The sequence below is a fragment of the Gloeophyllum trabeum genome, assembly GCF_000344685.1.
Source record: "Gloeophyllum trabeum ATCC 11539 unplaced genomic scaffold GLOTRscaffold_00006, whole genome shotgun sequence".
Lineage (NCBI taxonomy): Eukaryota > Fungi > Basidiomycota > Agaricomycetes > Gloeophyllales > Gloeophyllaceae > Gloeophyllum > Gloeophyllum trabeum.
In genome coordinates this window covers 460,419-478,972 of record NW_006920415.1, presented here as the reverse complement: position 1 = coordinate 478,972, position 18,554 = coordinate 460,419, and the positions used below count along the sequence as shown (strand labels likewise).

General features: G+C 53.0%; 7 protein-coding genes across 7 annotated transcripts; 5 read left to right on the top strand and 2 right to left on the bottom strand.

Annotated features, from left to right (window-relative positions):
* Positions 1–263: 263 nt before the first annotated feature.
* GLOTRDRAFT_128852 (uncharacterized protein) lies at positions 264–848 on the top strand (the record flags this gene model as incomplete). The annotated part of the gene is made up of 4 exons (XM_007867510.1): positions 264–386; positions 441–533; positions 592–784; positions 838–848. The coding sequence occupies 4 exons, from the start codon at positions 264–266 to the stop codon at positions 846–848; spliced, it is 420 nt and encodes a 139-aa protein (XP_007865701.1).
* A 2,216-nt stretch (positions 849–3,064) lies between these two features.
* Positions 3,065–4,480, top strand: GLOTRDRAFT_93227 (uncharacterized protein; the record flags this gene model as incomplete). Its single annotated transcript, XM_007867509.1, has 6 exons — positions 3,065–3,400; positions 3,501–3,631; positions 3,684–3,726; positions 3,775–4,157; positions 4,236–4,402; positions 4,443–4,480. 6 exons carry the CDS (start codon positions 3,065–3,067, stop codon positions 4,478–4,480), a joined length of 1,098 nt encoding a protein of 365 aa, XP_007865700.1.
* Positions 4,481–5,207: 727 nt separating this feature from the next.
* GLOTRDRAFT_128850 (uncharacterized protein) lies at positions 5,208–5,967 on the bottom strand (the record flags this gene model as incomplete). The annotated part of the gene is made up of 3 exons (XM_007867508.1): positions 5,208–5,342; positions 5,408–5,478; positions 5,529–5,967. The coding sequence occupies 3 exons, from the start codon at positions 5,965–5,967 to the stop codon at positions 5,208–5,210; spliced, it is 645 nt and encodes a 214-aa protein (XP_007865699.1).
* A 277-nt stretch (positions 5,968–6,244) lies between these two features.
* GLOTRDRAFT_128849 (uncharacterized protein) lies at positions 6,245–7,591 on the top strand (the record flags this gene model as incomplete). Its single annotated transcript, XM_007867507.1, has 1 exon — positions 6,245–7,591. The coding sequence occupies one exon, from the start codon at positions 6,245–6,247 to the stop codon at positions 7,589–7,591; it is 1,347 nt and encodes a 448-aa protein (XP_007865698.1).
* A 739-nt stretch (positions 7,592–8,330) lies between these two features.
* Positions 8,331–9,059, top strand: GLOTRDRAFT_93224 (uncharacterized protein; the record flags this gene model as incomplete). Its single annotated transcript, XM_007867506.1, has 4 exons — positions 8,331–8,465; positions 8,517–8,609; positions 8,669–8,865; positions 8,909–9,059. 4 exons carry the CDS (start codon positions 8,331–8,333, stop codon positions 9,057–9,059), a joined length of 576 nt encoding a protein of 191 aa, XP_007865697.1.
* A 1,623-nt stretch (positions 9,060–10,682) lies between these two features.
* GLOTRDRAFT_93223 (uncharacterized protein) lies at positions 10,683–13,035 on the bottom strand (the record flags this gene model as incomplete). The annotated part of the gene is made up of 12 exons (XM_007867505.1): positions 10,683–10,705; positions 10,741–10,841; positions 10,944–11,041; positions 11,096–11,446; positions 11,503–11,637; positions 11,664–11,771; positions 11,825–11,920; positions 12,030–12,149; positions 12,248–12,270; positions 12,481–12,694; positions 12,754–12,846; positions 12,901–13,035. 12 exons carry the CDS (start codon positions 13,033–13,035, stop codon positions 10,683–10,685), a joined length of 1,497 nt encoding a protein of 498 aa, XP_007865696.1.
* Positions 13,036–14,219: 1,184 nt separating this feature from the next.
* On the top strand, positions 14,220–17,518 carry GLOTRDRAFT_128845 (uncharacterized protein; the record flags this gene model as incomplete). The annotated part of the gene is made up of 8 exons (XM_007867504.1): positions 14,220–14,354; positions 14,405–14,497; positions 14,557–14,755; positions 14,802–14,931; positions 16,926–16,941; positions 16,993–17,085; positions 17,145–17,337; positions 17,385–17,518. 8 exons carry the CDS (start codon positions 14,220–14,222, stop codon positions 17,516–17,518), a joined length of 993 nt encoding a protein of 330 aa, XP_007865695.1.
* Between the last annotated feature and the right edge of the window lie 1,036 nt (positions 17,519–18,554).

The window sequence follows — 18,554 nt, the reverse complement described above, 5'->3', positions numbered from 1 at the left end:
TCGTTACCGAAATCAGTCCATACAAAGCGAGGTCCATAAAAGGGAAATGCAGGCGCGCGGAAGTTCGCAACCTGAGTAAGCAAAGAAGCCCTTTTGTACTGCATTCGACCCTTGATGGGGAACGCTAACGCTCTAGAAGCTGCAAAAACATACACACGGTATGAACATATAAGCGAAGGTTCAACATTCAACGTTCAACTTCAACCTCTACCACCACTGTGCCCCTTACCGAGCCACATCTCACAAACTCTTTGGCGCGTCTTATGTCTCCCCAAAAAAACACCACATCTTCGGCCATCCGCCGCTCGAAGGCCAAAGTCGCCGCGAAGAAAGCGAAGAAGGAAGTCGTGACACACCTGCGACCACAAAGTCCAGGAAATACAAAGGTACGTCCCTCACGTCGGGCATTAAATTTACTAGATCTTAGCCATCGTCGGCAGATAGGAATCAATCCGCTCCGCTTTGTAGAATGGGGTGATGCCCCGGACCTCTTTGAGCTCGCGTCATTGGTGATGGACGAGCGCATTCCGCTGGTAAGTAGCTTGTGGAGAATTGACTATATTCTAGAACGTGACACCTATCACTATACAGGAATACTGGCTGATAGTCGAACCGCCGGCCCCCGAGGAAAGGGGAAGGAAGAGAGAGAAGGAAGAGATGAGCGGTAGTTCCTCTTCGTCGGTCTCCTCAACCGATAAAAAGAAAGTACCGAGCACCCCTCCCACTCGCCGGGAGAAAAACACAGTTCCGTTCCCGGTGGGTAGGCGGCTTGAACGGATTGAAGGTAATTAAATTCTATAAAGACGTGATACCTTCTTTGACCGGTTCGATCGCCAGAGGAGGAATAATCTCATGTCGCTGTTGAATCTCGTAGGATTATCGTGAGGAAAGATATGCTGGTAGAGGAGAGGAGATGCAGTGGTCCGGAATGTACTTACAATGATAATAGTTGATACATGCGCGACCGACGTTATCTGCGGACGGCCGTGATCCGTCGGTGCGAAGAGACGCCTGCAGTGGCACCCTCACCTCCGCCGCTATGAGAAATCGCTTCACTCGAACGAAGGCGAAGTATCGCTCCCCTTCGAAAGCGCCATCTACACAGGATGAAGAGTTTCGACCCATCTCATCGATCTTGATCGCCGTCAGCAACAGCCACATACTGTGAAGCAGCACACGAGGTTTGGCGCCGTACACTGGCATAGATGGCGTCCGGAGTGGCATAGACGTCGAGCTCTCTGACTCGAGGCGCAGGAAGTATGATTCGTAGCCGTTGCATTCCACGGTCTTCTCTTGAGCCTCGAAGAGGACTTTAGAAGAACCTGCGACAAGTCAACCCACGAAGAATACGGCAGAAAGCAACCAACTTGATCCATGTCTTCAACTTGCTGACCCGGGTAATTCAGCGTCGTACATCACCGGGGACGACTTGTTATGGTGGAAGGTAAGTAGCAGTCCCGAATATCATGAGCCCATCCAACGAAGGCGGGGATGAACCTGAGTCGACCGGAGTAACTGAAATGAGTCGTGGCACGGGCCATTTGGCCAACGCGACGAGAAAGCCGAGGTGGCCACAAAGTCACGGTGCTCCCTAGTCTCATGGACATCACCGGAAGGCGTTCCAGGTTGAAGAATATTGGTAGCAGGTACATGTCTGTGCAGGTCGGTTCCTCCGTCTGACAGGCGTCCCGTACCGACACCCCTAATATCTCGACTGTGCTCTGGCAGTGTGACGAGATGGGTTTACTGACATCTGAATATGTGCGAGCACACGCGGAGAAACAAGTTCATTGTTGGCATATGGGTCGATGAGGACTAGGGACTTGACTACAGGGCGAACACCGAGACCAGATATCTTGGATGTGCAAAGAGGTGGACGGGCAATCGATTTGTAATCAGGACATGCATGCTCTGCGTTCCGAAAGCCCAACACCGCGGATCTCCTTCGTGGTTCGTAAACGCTCGCTTTGAGTGACATATCTGTCTTGGTGACTTGATTTTCCTCCAGAAGGTGGGACGACGCGAAGGAGGAACGTAGCCACTGATATCCTTGATTTTGGGGCGCGATTCCACTGAAGATATCCGGCGGAAAACCACAGCCGTCCCCTGGCAAAACAAGCAATCCAAGTCTCAGGCTGAGGGGAGCCAGTCGATTTTGAGGGCTGCGCGGGTAGCTGCACGAGAGGCAACACTAAGTAACAAGGCGCGGCATACACGTTCCCGATTCGGGAGAAATATTACTGTCAAGGTGGCAGTGCCAGTGCTTCACCTTCGGGAAAGTACATAGAATCCTGAATTCGACGTCCACGAGAATGTCTCTGCATGCACAGAAAAATGGGCACGAATCATTATTCTGGCACCATCTATCTAGAGGGCACGGGCGGGGAACCACGACAGTTATTTTGACTCCAGAATGCCCACGAGGACTTTCTACCGGACGCCGTGGCCACTGGCACTGAACTGGGTCCACTGCCTATCTAATGTCCCCTGGCGCATGCTTGGATCCAGTTATGGGGCTTAGGATCCGATACACATACTCTGTTCGGGTCTGGTAACCTGTGGGGGCTCTGCGTGGAGCGCTGGGTCCGTAGTATCATGGTCACATCTCTCAAGACACCCACGGTTAACTACAGTACACGACAGTCCTTCAGGTCGTATTGCTCTGAATATGTTTCAAACTGCGAGTTGAGATCTTGCTCAAGCCATGAAGACTAAGTATGCAAACCTAGATCCTGCGCTCGCATTCCTGTCCTGTTCGCCTCGAATCCATGCACGTTCCACTTTCCTCTGATCACGTCAGGTCTAAAGATGTCCAGGTTACTATTATACACACGGAAATGTCATACCTCTGCACATCTGTATCAGATGAGTTCTCATTTCAGTTAGGCTGATACAGGTCATATACCAGCGCAGCTCTGCTGACCATGCATCCTCCCTCTCAGCTCACCTATAAGCCTTGAACGCTCAGCCTGCAAGCGAGATTTTGACGCCATGCCCGAGGAATACACTATCCTAGAGAACTTTAGTCCTCTCATTGCCTACACGCCGTCGGCCGCTTGGGCCTATGGCGGTTCGGGTGATGTTGACGGAGATGGTGACTATGCAAGGCGAGCGCCATATGCCTAACGAGCGTCTGCATTCTGACAGAGTTCCTGCCAGGTATTCGATGGGTGGCACCCGCACCGCCACGACGACCTACGGGGCTTCTGCAACGTTCAGCTTCAACGGCACAGGGGTGACCCTCTTCAGTGCCAAACGACCGAATCACGGATTCTTCAACATCAGTCTGGATGGGACATTCATTAGTACCAACAATGGTTCATCTGGTGCTCTTGAGGGCATTTGGGGTCCTCTGTATTCATCCGGCCCACTCGATGACGGACTACACACTGTTGTAGTGGTAAACTCAGGCTCAGGGGCTGGGGGCTGGTTCGATTTGGATTATGTTGGTATCTCACATAACCCGCGGTATGATCTATATTTAAATTCGTCCCAAATAGATCGGGTTTAATACGAGCGTTACAACGGATACCCAGCTTGTGCAAGATACGCATCCGTCTTTTTCCTATCAGGGCTCTAACTGGTCCGACACAGTGGCGAATGCGTCGCAGTATAATGGGACTAACGGCCAGTAAGTGTCCAGCGTTGAGCATACAATGTCCATCAGCTCTGACCACCCATAGTATAACCTGTGCCAAGGGCGACTCTGTTACGTACACCTTTCAAGTCAGTGCTATGTCTCCTGCACTAATTCATGGCTCACTATCACTCTAGGGTAAGGTTGAGTATCAACGTCTACGTTGGAAGTCCGACGCACGTCTTGTAGGGGACTCCGTGCAAATTTATGGGGCTCTAGGTCCCGAGATGGGCTCATACATGGTGTCGCTCGATGGTGTCGTGTCCGCCCTGTATGATGCAGAGCAAGCGGAGTTCTATGCGAACACCATGCTTTATGCTGCAAGCGCACTGCCATCAAGTCGACACGACGTGACACTCACCAACGTAGGCGATAGTCTAAACACAAGTTGTCTGAGCATTGACTACGCAATCGCCGGCCTGGCGGAGGGGGTATCGTCTACATCCGAGTCGGCCACGGACAGCCCTGCTAACACGGAGACAGGCTCTCCTTCAGCAGCACCGGACTCCGTTACTCATACGTGCGTCTGCTGCTTGTTGAGCGTCCATTGCTGCTTATTCAGCGTCCAATGTGTGATCATTCGCCGAATGCTTGACAGTCCTTCTACACCAGCCATCGTGGGTGCCTGCGTCGGTGCTGCTATTTTCGCGGGATCGACCTTCGCGGCTCTATGGTTCTTCTTCCGTCGCCGACGAGCGTCGAGGAAAACCGCCATGGTGGCAGATAACCCCCCGGAGTTTACCTTCCGACCCACGTGGAGCTCACGTACGCCTGAAATCAGACAAACCGATCCGCCGCCGTACAGCTTCGTCGCTCCAAACCCTCATCACGGGGGCCCCATGAGCGCCGGCTTCGGGCTTCCGCCACTAGAGCACCCTGCGATTCCGGTGTTACACACTACGCGACCCGAGGACGGGTTCAGGGCTGAACACGATCCTCCCAATAACTTACAGGCCGCACATAACGAAGTACCTTCTGATACACCGACGGATCCATCGAGGTGCCACAACCGCGTCCGACCGCGATCACAGAAGTGTGAATCGATTTTAGAGGGTACTAGACAGTTGAGTACTGATGGGCTATAAGCTGCAGAAAATCCCTCAGAATCAACACAGATACTCCGTAGATTCATGCTGTAATCGCATGTAATATTATCTTAGATTGATCATAACCATTCGAAGTGCATCAGTATTCATGGCACACTGGGACTATGAGAATTCAGCCCTCCGGTGCCAGAGGATAAATGAGGCACTACATACCACAAAAGCTGAATATTCAGCACCTAGGGATGCTTTCGGCATCGTAAGAAGGCAATATTAACAAGTTGCTCAGAAGCGCACCATACTCCGAAGCCGGAAGCATATGCACACTACCCTCTTATGACTTGCCAGGACAATACAATCCTGCGCATTGCAACTGTAACACCGTATCCCTGCAGGAGGCAGCTGCAAACAATATCCGCAAAGGCAAAGAACTGCGCATTCAGTCATAATTCTACTATTTGGTAACGCATCGCATCCACCAGGGGGGGACATAAACGACAACCACAAGTCCTACTAATGCCTACAATTTAATCCAGTCTCCGCCTCTTCACACCTTCCGCGGCGATTCGATCCGCCTCCGCATTGAAGAAGATCCTGCCCTTCCGCCGACTCCTGAGGGAAATAGTGTGGCACAGGAATACATCAGAATTCCCAGACCGAAGCTAGGTGACGAAGAGACGTTGAGCGAAATGTCAGACCATCCTCCGAAAGAGAGCAGAGCACTGACCTGGATATCTTCGTCGACGAGAACAGGCTGGCTAAACCGGACGGACGGTTCGGCGTCCTGGCCGTCCAACGCTACGACCTGAGTCAACACCTGCACGAACAAAGCGCTGGGGATCGCTCACCGTCAGCACCTCTTTTCCGTCCCCTCGACGTCCCTCCACCTTCAGCCCCGCCAGCCAGCGGCGAGCCGGCCGGCACGCCCAACGTCCCCACCCGTCCCTCCAGCGCCTTAATCCTTCGATCCAGCTGCTTCTCTTCCCTCTCCAGCACGCGCGCCCGCTCCGCGAGCTCAGGCAGCTTCCTCACGATATAGCTCGCAAGCACACTCAGGGCAGCCTGGTCGGGCACCGACGCGCACGACGCGTTGGCTTGGATCTTCGGTGAGGTCTCCTTCAGTTTCGCTGCGAGATGCGCAGGACGGCGGGGCCGACTCACGGATGACGGAGAGGACGGGGGCGGAGGCGGGGAGGGGAACAGCGGAACGAGGCTGAGCCCGCTGACGCATGAGGGCAGGGATTGGTAGCAAGAGGAGGCAGTGATGGAGGGGCTGGCAACCGTCATGGCGGGGGAGGACGGGTAGGAGGAGAATGGATAACGCTAGGCAGACTTACGAGCGAATTGACGACGTCCGTTGGTTGTTAATATACGGACGGCAGTGGCTGGCAGTCAGCCGCCAGTCCCAAGACCAGTCGATGACTTCACCTTGGATCGTAGGATCCCGCCGGCCAACTGTCAGCCACCGCCGTCCAACATAAAAGCAGACCAAATTCGAAGACTCTCTTTACGCCGAACCTGCGCACGCCCCCTTCGCCAAACCTCGACCGCCTTTCGAGTTGCTATGGCCTCCCTCTCGGACTTCTCGTTCATGCCCCTCCTCGGCGGCGAGGCCACCCGCTCCCCATCGTTCAGCGACAGCACATTCCAGGCGTTCGCTCATCTAGCAGAGTATATCGACAGTTCGGTTATCGAGGAGCCATCCGAGCCTGCAACTGACGAAAGCCAGGGCGTGGCACCTCCATCGGCGGACGACACCTTCCTCAGGGACGATCGAAGGCTCTCGGTAGCCAATAGCAGCGGCGTCTCCGCAGACCTTAACGCCAGTTGCTTGAACGCTGAGATCGTCTACAAAGTGGGGGCGACGCCCGTCCCGGTCTCGTCCACAGCCAGGCTGCTATCGACCGCGCACATTGACGTCATCAACACTGCTTGCATGCTGGAGGACCAGATCAGGGATATGGAGAAGGTCTGCGCTGCTGCCGAAGGGCGATGCGCCGAGAAGCGCAAGAGGATCGAAGAGCTCGAAACCCAGCTAGCGACGCTTACTGGACGAGAGACTGAGGAGTGTTCAGATGTCGATCCTTTTGAAGACCCCAACGAAGAGTGGGAAGGGCTTACAGACGAGCACGGTGTATGTCAGGAGATGAGGGACACTTCGGGCCGCGTCAATCCGGTGAAGCGAGCTATTGGACTGGGCTTGGAGGGCGCCGTTATCTGCGAGACTCCGGACGGCAAGGCAGACGCGACTAGGGGGTCCGTCGAAAGCGAAGGGACAACCACGATCAACGGACTCGCTTCTCCCACTGTATCCTCGCTCGTGCACCAGGAGCTCAGGAACAGCTACTTGCAAGCTTCGAGGATCCGCGATGGTGTGGCATTCCCGCGCACGAGCGGCCCAACTGCGGAAGCGGAGGTCGATGAGCCGAAGTCGACTCGATCCAGTTCGTTCAGAAACATGCTAGGCGACTTTGCTAAGCGACAGAAGAGCACCGAGGGGACATGGAAGAGCAAGAAGGCACGCGGAACACTACGCAGGATGGACATCGATATATTCGGCATACCGGCTCTCGAAGACGGGCGGCGACGGGGATCCTCGATTTCGGGCAAGAACAGTATCAAGCGCTCCTTCACGCGGTCGCTCCGGAGCAAGATGACCAAATCGCTTGGGCGACAGCGGTCGAGTCCCAAGCGCATGCCTCTCATGGAGTCGTCGGCGCTCAAGGCTTTCTTGAAGAATTCCAAGGCAGAAAGTGCGGGTAGCGTCAAATCCAAAGGAACTTGGAGGAAGCGCCGGGGAAGCTTACAAGTCCAGGATAAGGAGAACGTCGCCCAGACGGCTGCAGGCAAGACTCAAAGCCAGCGACAGTATACTATTCCCGATGGCAATACCAGCGTGCTGTTCTATTAGGAGTTTCGGCGACCATTTCTTTGTCCGTCTGGTAGTGTACTTGATGTATCCCGAGGGCCAGATTTATGTTAGAATATTTGAAAGCAGTAAACCTAATACCCTGCAAATATCAGATGGCCTGATGACCCGAGAGCAGCGTACGCGAAGACGAAGGGAGAAGTTGAACGCCCAAGGTCGACGCGTCCGCCACTGGCGTCAGCCGCGGTAGCGTCACGTGGTCTCCCTTGTGGCGCGTCGCGTACTCGGGGTAGTTCCTGATCGCCACCGTTAGCTTACTTACTGGTACGCTGACGACTGAAAGGAAATTGCGTGGAAGGTCGCATATTTCTGTGGTTTGAAAATTTGAAGCTCGAAGGGAAGTAGGGATCAGACCATGCCGGGTGCATGAACCAAGCGCATATGCATGTGAATGAGTAAACTGTGGCTCGCGAACTGGCCGTATGCCACACGACCAATTTTGGCAAGTCCCAGACGTTACCAAAGAGCTTCCCCGTCCCTTGATCGTACGAAAGAAGATGCTGAAATTTTCAGAGTGACAAAGGTAGTTATCCGGGTTAAGTGAAGAAGCGCGTTTGTACTGCATTCGGCCTTCAATAGGGTCGTTCTGGATCTCCGTTAGGTGAATCGATATCGATGCGAGAAGGGGCATCAGCCCACGGGATGTTATAAGAGGCTGGATAGCGAACACCACCACCTCCGTACCACATCCCATAATCGTCCACTACTGCCCACCGTCCTCATGTCGCAATCCACACGCACCACTTTGCCCTCCTCAAACCACACGGAGGAGAAAACCAATACTATGTGCACCGGTGAGAATGCAATCAAGGAATCCGGTCGGAGCTTGCTGCCACAAAGCCGTGGTGATCCCAAAGTACGTCGTTTGCCACCTAGCAGCTTCCATCCCAGTGACCTTCCTCTAAAGACCGGGATCCCGCGTCGCCGCTATGCTGACGAGCAGGACGCGCCGAATATGGATGAAATGGCCGGATACATCATGGACAAGACATTGAAATTCGTGAGTCAGTCCCAGCAATAAACATGAACTGTAAAACTGACACTGCATGATATACGTAGAACCTCATGAAGTGGTTGAAAGAGCAACTACGCGAGGAGAAATGCAAAAGGAGAGAACAGAAGAGGGAACTAGATAGTCGACCTTCGTCCGCCGCCCCAGCAAACAAAGATAAACTACCAAGCGCCACTCCCGCAAGCCGGGAAACCGACGCAGTGCCGTTCCCGAGGAACGATGGCGGTAAATGTGCAGTAGGTGTGTAAGTTGAGACCTCGCATCGTACATTTACTAACTTGCCATAGTCACCCTCCCAAGGTCATCACACCGAGTCCGAAGGATCTCGGAGAGGATTGCGGAGGCGATAAGGATTTCGCCGGTCGAAAGAACAATGCAGAAGACGATCCGCCGGATTCCGAAAGTCGAGAACTTCAAATGAGCGAGGCGGAAGCTTAGAGGGGAGGATAAACGTACTATATAACTATTTAAACATGATTATTGATGTACATCATTTTGAGGGATGTACCGGGTAACGATGAAAACAAGCGTTATGTATGCGCCGTAACTGCTACAAGGGTTCCTTCATGTAGTGGCAAAGGACAGCGCAATTCGGGAGGCAGTCCCGATGCTAACGTGAGATCGCAACAGACAAACTTGCAGCGGCAGGATATGCTATATATAATCAGGTCGGCCTGAGAGGGGGCAACTTCCTGCAACTTCCCGAGTGCAAGGAAAGCGGTAGACGCCCGAGTCGCGAAAAGGAGGAGAAGCTACATAGGCCCTTTGGTTTCGTGGGCCCTCAGGGACCCACAGACATAAAGACCAAGCGTTCCCCTCGCGTGCATCGAACTGGTATGGATACGGTGTTGTCACATCGGCGCTGGCAGGTGGGTAGGAAGGGCGTGCTCCTTCAGCCTCGTTTGCTCCACTGAGCGTGGATCGCGATATATGAGGCCGTGGTGTCCGTTGGGGTGTTTGAACTTGGCGAGGAGACAAGAATGTTCAATCCTCACTTTCTGACTACGGTCGGAACTGCAGCATATGCTGCCGCAGCTTGTACTCTGAAGATATCTCTGTCATCCGATCCCCTGTCTCTGTCGAAGACTATCCTGCGGCAGCCTGTAACCATCGTCGCTGAAGTCTCTTGATCTGCATCCGATCCGTTGCCGTCTTCGTTCTTTCCCCAGCTGAGGCGGTAAGCTCTCATATAGTGCAGCATAACATTGAAGTGGACCGGGACTGCAAGGTTTCCGATGGGAGGCTTAGCGTCGAACACTGATTCTGTTATAGAGGGAGGTTACGACTCTGGAGCGCGCGAGAAGTCTGCTACGCTCCAAGTCGTTGGGCAGGCATTCGTCTCTCGAGGCGCTCCCGCCCCATTATACTTGCGAAGACTTCCCCGCACCAACTCCTAGAATCTGGATATTCCCAATAGGATGGAACGAGTCGATCGAACGAGGACTGAATTTCGCATATGAGGAGAAGGCTACATTTGTGCGACGCTAATCTGGCACAGACAGCGATGGCAGACGGACAGAGAGGGTCTTGAGGCTTGAACGTTTGAACAGCAGTGCAAGGGAGTAAAAGGAGGAAATTTGAGCATGGAGAAGAAACTTGCTAGTCGCGTTTGCTTCCGGGTGCGGAGAATGAATATATTCGCGCTTCTCAGTGTTCGCGCTCGTCGTGTCCCTCGACCCAAAACACGACACTGACTGCTTACTCTCCTCTGTCAACTTCTCCGGGCCAGGGGCCACCAGTGCGTCGATACACATTTTCTAGCAATGTCCCAGAGGGAGGAGGAAGGTAGGAGAAAATAACAAACCACTGAGAAAAGGCCCGGGGCGCAGATGGTTTGATAGAAGCGCGATGGGGGACAACGGCTCGCGACAATAGCGTTACAGGAGGTATTACTCGTTTTAAGGGACGTGATATCTTGATAACGATGCACGAGGATGGTGCGTATACACATACAGAACAAAGAGATCGAGCCGCCATTCAGCTCCCGCTCGCCCCCACCCCCCATCATCCATACATCGACCACCGCCGAGCAGGCTTCCACTCCCCATAAACACCCGCTGCTCAGATGTCCATGATCAGCTCATCTACCGACGCAGCCGAGAGGAGACTAATCACTCACGAGTGCTCTCCAAGAAGTTCGGCATGGCGGGCACGGTCGCCCTGTCGAGAGGCTTGGAGGGGAAAGGGATCATGTCCTTTCCCTTACCCCTGTCCTTGGGACTGGGTGTTGGCAGCATGTTTAGGTTAGTTAATGCAACCGACGTAAGCCCGCTACCAATATCCTTTCGCCTGCGGCTCCGCCCTCGGATCTCTATATCGCACGGAGGCTCCTCCCTTTCCCGCGCGGCCCCGGTCGCCTTCACTTGCTTAATTGTATCCCGCATGTGGGCATGGAACTTCCCAAATGCCACTGGATTTGTCTAGTCACGAGCGTCAGTCTCCGGAAGGTAGGTAGGTACAAAGAGTTGACTCACCGGTGGCGGTAAAGGCTTATCCTTTTGCAGCTCGTTGAGGTACCGCAGTGCCTCATCTATCTGTTTCTGCGAGCGGAGGCGCTCACGCGCGGGATCGCTATGCTTTGTTTCCGGTCTCGACGCTTCTTGAAAGGTCCCCTCGCTAGTCTGCTCCCCCTCAACAGACAAAGTAGCAGCGGCAGAGGCAGCGGCAGCCGCCTCTGCTTCCGTTTCGTTCTCCTTTAATCTCCACGCGATCCACTCCGCGACTGTAGCGAAGTGAGGCATCGGCTTGGCCGGCGGGTACTTTCTGTCCCAATAGTCCCCCAACCGTTTCGCCTCCTCGGCCGTAATCGTCAGCGCCGGGCGCTCCTACACCGCACGTGAGTTTGACAAACACCATTCACGCAGATTTACTAGTAACTCACTTCGCCCGGCTCGAGGAGGTCGTCCGGCCCCGGCGGGCGCTCCCACGTGTCCTCGGGGTCGCCTCTGCGCATCCGCCGGAGCATATCGTCTCCGGTGAGCCAGGGCACTGTGTTCCACGGGTCAGCAGGCGTGCTCTCGAGTGGACATGCGTAGGACTCACGGGTTTGGTATCGTCGTCTTCGTCGTCCGACGAGTCGTCGTCGTAGTGCCGCTGCAGGGCCGCCGCCATCCTCGGGTCGTCTGCGTTTGGGTTCGGGGGAATCGGCAGCTAGAGGAGCGCAGCATGAAATTTGGTCGAAGACGCAGGCTCAGCTAGCGTACCTCGCAGGTCCACCTTCTCGACGGGGTTTCCTCCATCTCTACACGCGCGGATCCTTGCTTTTTAACGCGCTCTTCGCGTGGTACGGCAGTCGTTGTCTATACGGGTGAGTGGCGCTGGGGGGTCGAGCGCGAGGGGGACGTTGAGTGAGAGGAAAGATGGGTGCTGGTGTGGTTTAAGTACTGCGCTGGATTCAATTTTGCTCACAGATTTCCCGAAGCTAAGCCTTTGTGGCTGTAGGCGTGCTTTTTTCGGGGCCATGAAGGACAATGCGCCTTCTTTGGCCCAATAAGGCGGAAAGGTCTCGTCGCTAACAATGATGGAGGCCTATGATATGGTGCGAAAATTAGTGAGGGTTCTCATTTGATGCGGGTAGAGCCATTGCTGAGTATCCTTTGCACCGGAAGGAACTCTGCGCACCACACCGATGTGGTACTATATAGACCCACTGAACGTGCCACACAACATAATATCTTCACGAGCACCGAAAATATTCTACACCAAGTACTTTCTCGAAGAACCATATCGTACACCGAGACACCGTTCCACCACACGACCCTCAGTCCAGATGAGCGAGGTCCGCTCGCGATGCGAGGCCCTCTACGAGCACCATGATTGTGTTAGCGAGAGTAGGTGAGAATGTTCCACGACTGCTCACCTGCTTCCCTTTCAGCGCGAGTGCTGACAGGGAACGGCACCGTGTTGGTTTTCGTGGACCCGGGACAGGCGCTCGGCAGTGAATTTTTGCTTGTGGAGGACACTAGCGAAGAATCACTACCGAGCCTCTTCTTCTTGTCCTTTCTCTTCTTTTCCTTTTTCTCTTTCTTCCTCCCCCTCTCCTCTTCAGGCGGCTCAGCGATCAGCCAGCAGCTCTGCGTGTAGCAATAGCTGTCAACACCTGATATTGATTGACTTGGTCAACACGACGTACCAAGGGGATACTCTCATCCATTATCAGATCGGCGAGCGTATCAAGCCTCAGGCCCTTACCCCAGTCTATCCAGCGGCTGGCGGGGATTCCTATCTGTGGGCTATGAGTGAGACCGACTGAAACGAGTAGTTGACATGGAAAGCGTACTTTGGTATTGCCAGGACTTTCTGGCGGGAGGTGCGTCACTGCTCCCTTTTCCGCTTTCTTGGCCGCGCCCTTGGCCTTCGAATGCGCGTCTGCGCGGCGTGTGGCTGAGGATGAGGTACGCTTTGAAGGAGACATTGTTGTTGCAGAGGCAGAGTGCAGTTGTGAGATGTAGCTGGGTGGACGTGATTGTGGTCGATGGTCAAGTTCGACTTTCGCGGACGGCCGGATGTGGTGTGCGAATTTATACAGGTTCGGCAGCCTATGAGGGAATGATGCAGTACAATGGGGCTTCTTTTCTTACTCAGGTTGCTCGCGTCCCTACCTCTACGATTCCCTTTTACGGCCCTGGATTCGTATCGATTGATGTCGATAGCAATCCAGCGACTAGGATCTTCGAATACGACAGCAAACAATGCTGAAGAACTAGGTCCATGTTTACCCGCTATTTTCGCTGAATAATGGGGTGACTATGGGCGCTGAAATCCTAGCACCGTGCCACACGCTCGTTCAATATCTGGTATCTACCTCCTTGTTCAGGATTGGTCCACTATTATCAACACGAGTATAAAGAACATAAAGACATTAAATTAAAAGAATTGTCCTACGTCGTTGGGGATGCCAAGGCCAAGTCGATGGCATTCTTAAAGAAAGGCCCCTATACGCGTGCACAGACACGAGTCAGGTGACCTACCGCGTCCCGGAGTTATCCGATCGCGTCCTCAACTTCATTCACTAAGATGCATGAAGGGATATGCTGCTCTCCGCTTCCTGAACACTGCGGGCTCGTTTGTGGCGCGTCGCGTACTCGGGGTAGTTCCTGAGTGCCACCACTCGCATACTGGTACGCTGACAGTTGAAATAAAATCGCCTGGAAGGTCGCAGATTTATCTGGTTTGGCTCGAAGGGAAGCAGGGATCCGACGATGCCGGGTGTATGAGCTACGCGTGTGTACTATACATGTGAATGAGTAAATTGCGGCTCGCGAACTGGCCGTAAGTATGCCACACAGCCAATTCTGGCGAGTCCCCAACACCAACAGAATTTACCGTTGAGCTTCTCCGTTCCTTGATCCCACCACAGAAGATGCGGAAATTTTCATAGAAGCAAAGGTAGGTATCCGGAATAAGTGAAGAGGTGCGTTTGCACTGCATTCAGCGTTCAACAGGGTCATTCTATATCTCCGTAAGGTGAATCGATACTGATGCGAGAAGGAGCATCAGCCCACGGGATGTTATAAGAGCTGGATAGCGGTCTTGAATATTCACCACCACCACCTCCGTGCCACATCCCACAATCGTCCACTGCTGCCCACCGTCCTCATGTCTCACTCCACATGCACCACATTGCCCTCCTTAAACCACACCGACGGACAAACCAATACTGAGAGCACGGGCAAAAATGCAACCAAGGAATCCGGCCGGAGGATGTTGCCACAGAGCCTTGACAACTATAAAGTACATCGTCCGCCACCTAGCAACTTCCATCCCACTGACCTTCCTCTAAGAACGGAGTCCCGCGTAGACGCTACGCCAACAAGCAGTATGCACCAAAATTAGATAAGGTGTCCGGACATGTTATGGACAAGACATCGAGATTCGTGAGTCAGTCCCAGAAATCAACATGAACCGTAGAACTGACACTGCATGATATACGTAGAAAATCACGACTTGGCTCGAGGAGCGACGGCGCAAGGAGACACACAAGAAGAAAGAGGAGGAGAGACAGAGACTGTTAGATAGTCTGCCTTCGTCGGTCTCCTCAACCGATGAAAACATCCCACCAAATGTCCCTGCTGTCGACCTTGAAACTGAGCCGTTATTATCTCCAAAGCACGAGAGCACGCCGGAATCCGAAGGTAAGTGAAAATTGAAATGCTTCATCCCTTTGCTGACCGTCCTCAGTGACTGCCCGTACACCTTCCTACCGAGTCCGTACGATCTCGGAGAGGGTTGAGGATGTGATACGGCGTTCGCCGGTGGAAAATACCAAGCGGAAGACGATACGCCGTGTTCCAAAAATGGCGAACTTCAAGTGAGGGAGGAGAAGATTTAGAAGAGAAGATTCACGTACAATGTAACTGAACAAAGAAAGGATTAAAGATGGGATATCTTTCGATTGACGCGCCACACAGCGATGAGAATACTTGAGCGTTGTCCGGGTTGATTTAGGCGCCATATACAAGGGTTCCTTCATGTCGTGGAAAGGAGCAGCGCAGCCCGGGAGGCAGTCCTGACGCTAAAGTGAGGATGCAACAGATAATCCTGGAGCCGCAGGATCTGTTAGTCAGGTCAGAGGAGACCCTTCCCGAGTACAAGGGAGGCGGCAGGCATCGCAAAAGGCAGAAGACGCTAGGTCCTTTGGTTTCGTGGGCCCTCAGGAGCCCACAAAGACAAAGACCAAGCGTTCCCCTCGCGTGCATCGAACCGGTATGGATACGGAGCTGTTACATCGGCGCGCTGAGACAAAGGGCAGGTGGGTAGAAAGGGCGTCCTCCAGCCTCCTCTGCTCCACCGAGCGTAGCCATTGATCGTGGTACAGGAGGCCGGGGTGTCCGTTGGGGCGTTTGAACTTGATTGGCGAGGAGGAAGAATTCCTCACTTTCTGACTACGATCGGAGCTGCAGCATATGCTGCCGCATCCTGTACTCTGAAGATATCTCTGTCATCCGATCCCCTGTCTCTTTCCAAGACGATCCTGCAGCAGCTTGTAACCTTCGTCGCTGAAGTCTCTTGATCTGCATCCGATCCGTTGCCGTCTAGGTTCTTTCCCTAGCTGAGGCGGTAAGCTCTCATATAGTGCAGCATAGCATTGAAGTGGACCGGGAATGCAAGGTTTCCGTTGAGAGGCTTAGCGTCGAACACTGATTCTGTTGTAGAGGGAGGTTACAAGGCTAGACATCGACGCGTCCGCCACCCGGCCCACCGGCCTCACACGGGAATATGACGTGGTCTCGTTTGTGGCGCGTCGCGTATTCGGGGTGGTTCCTGAGAGCCACCACTCGCATACTATCATTGGACCAGTAGTGAATGATTTGAACTGTTCCCTAGTTAAGTCATCTTCCTCTGATTTCACGTACCCCAAAATCGGTGTGAATGGTTCAGATACTATTCTATACCCTCTGCAAATTTCTCAGATTTTTCCAGAGGGCATAGAGGTTGTACGGCGTAAGGGGACGGGAAGTGAATAAGATGTCACACGTGTCACAAGAGGGCTGTGGCGGGGCAGCGGTCACGCTCTGTCACGCTTAGACCTCGGAGATGCAAGACAGTTTTAAATCCTGAACGATGACCACTCCTCCGTTCCACATACAAACTTGAACATGGCATCTACAGACATTTACCATTACAGAGAAAAATTGCCGAAGGTATAGGGAAGCCACAAGGTCCCCAGTGCACAAAAGGGACGGGAAGTGAATAGTTATTCACTACTGGTCCAATGATAGTACTGGTACTCTAACAGCTGAAATGAAATCGTCTGGAAATTTGAAGATTTATGTGGTTTGAAGCTCGAAGGGAAGTAGGGATCCGACCATGCCGGGTGCATGAGCTAAGCAAATGTACATGTGAATGAGTCAATTGTGGCTCGCGAACTGTCCGTCTGTCCGTGTGCCACACAATCAACTCTGGCAAGTCCCCACATCAATAGAGGTTATCAATGAACTTCTCCGTCCCTTGATCCCACCACAGAAGATGCGGAAATTTTCATGGAGACAAAGGTAGGCATCCGGGTTAAGTGAAGAAGCACGTTAGTACTGCATTCGGCCATTAATAGGGTCGTTCTGGATCTCCATAAGGTGAATCGATATCGATGCGAGAAGGGGAACCAGCCCACGGGATGTTATAAGAGGCTAGATAGCGAACACGACCACCTCCGTGCCACATCCCACAATCGTCCACTGCTACCAACTACCCTCATGTCACAGTCCACGCGCACCACATTGCCCTCCTTAGCGCTCGCAGGGGAGAAAAACAGTACTGAGTACACCAGTGAGAATGCGATCAAGGCCAGAGCTCGCTGCCACATAGCCGTGACAATCCCAAAGTACGTGGTCTACTGCCTAGCAACTTCCATTCTACTGACCTTCCTCCAAAGACCGGAGTTCCACGTAGACACTACGCCCACGAGCAGTACGCACCGAATCTGGATGAGATGACCGGATATGTTATGGACAAGACATTGAAATTTGTGAGTCAGCCCCAGAAATCAACATGGACTGTAGAGTTGACACTGCATGAGATACGTAGAACATCACCGCTTGGCTCAAAGCGAAACGACGCGAGCAGAAACGCAGGAAGAAAGAAGAGAAGAGACTGTTGGATAGCCTGCCTTCGTCGGTCTCTTCAACCAATGAAAACAGCCTACCAAACATCCATCCCGTCAACAGTAAAGCCGAACCTTTGTCGTTAGTGAAGCATGAAAGCAGTATGGGACCACAAGGTAAGTAGCAAATCAAGCCATTGCATCCCTTTGCTGACCCGTCCCAGCCACTCACCAGAAGCCTTCACGCCGGGCCCGGACAATTTCAGAGAGGGTCGCGGAGGCGATAAAGCTGTCGCCCGTCGAGAATAAAAAGACGAAGACGATTCGGAGGGTCCCGAAAGTTGAAAACTTCAAGTGAGCAAGGCGGAGGTCTAGAGGAGAGGATTCACGACGTACTATGTAACTAGACAAAGAAATGATTATTGATGTGTATCTTTCAGATGAGGTGTCGCAAAGCGACGAAATATGGGGTTCTCCGGGATTTGCGCGTCGGACTATCATAAAGGTTCCTTCATGACGCGGCAAGGAGCCCGGGTGGCAGTCTCGACCCCAACGTGTGAATGCAACAGATATTCTTCGGGCCGCAGGATCTATTATACTAATAGTCAGGTAAGAGAGACACCTTCCCGAATGCAAGGGAAGGGATAGGCGTCGCGAAAAGGAGGAGAGGCTAGGTCCTTTGGTTTCATGGGCCCTCAGGGACCCACAAAGACAAAGACCAAGCGTTCCCCTCCTGTGCATCGAACTGGTGTTGAATACGAAGCTTTACATCGGCGCGCTGAGACAGAGGGTAGGAAGGGCGTGCTCCTCCAGCCTCCTCTGCTCGACTGAGCGTAGATCGTGGTATTCGTTGGGGGCGAGGGAGAAGAACGTTCAATTCCACGAAATGCAATCCTCCCTACAAAGTTGAGGACGCAGATTATGTAAGCGAGTCGCGCAGCGGCTCGCAAAGTGGACGCGGAGCCATTGCAGCGGATGCGCCCAGACGGTTGCCCAACTAACATATTATCTTATTTTTGGATATTGCTAGCATGCCGCTAGTGCAGCGGTTAGTGTGATGGGTTGTTTCAGATGCAATGCTGTGAGCTGGAGGTTCAATCCCAACCACGGACAATGTTTTTCACTTGTGATGATTCTAGTTGTCTTCACTCCGTAACGCAACTTGAAAAATTTCTTTTGTTCTCTGTCTCATCATGCAGTCATTGCAAGGCGCCGATATTGATGACATTGTGGCACTTTGAGTCCGGACAAGGGCCAATCTATACACAAAGCCTTCACTTGGTATTATACTGTGGGGTTCAGTTTCAAAAAATTAAAACTACATGTGTACTGATATACAAAACCATTCAACTTCTCATGATCATGGGAGGTGGTGTTACCGGTGTACGAATGAA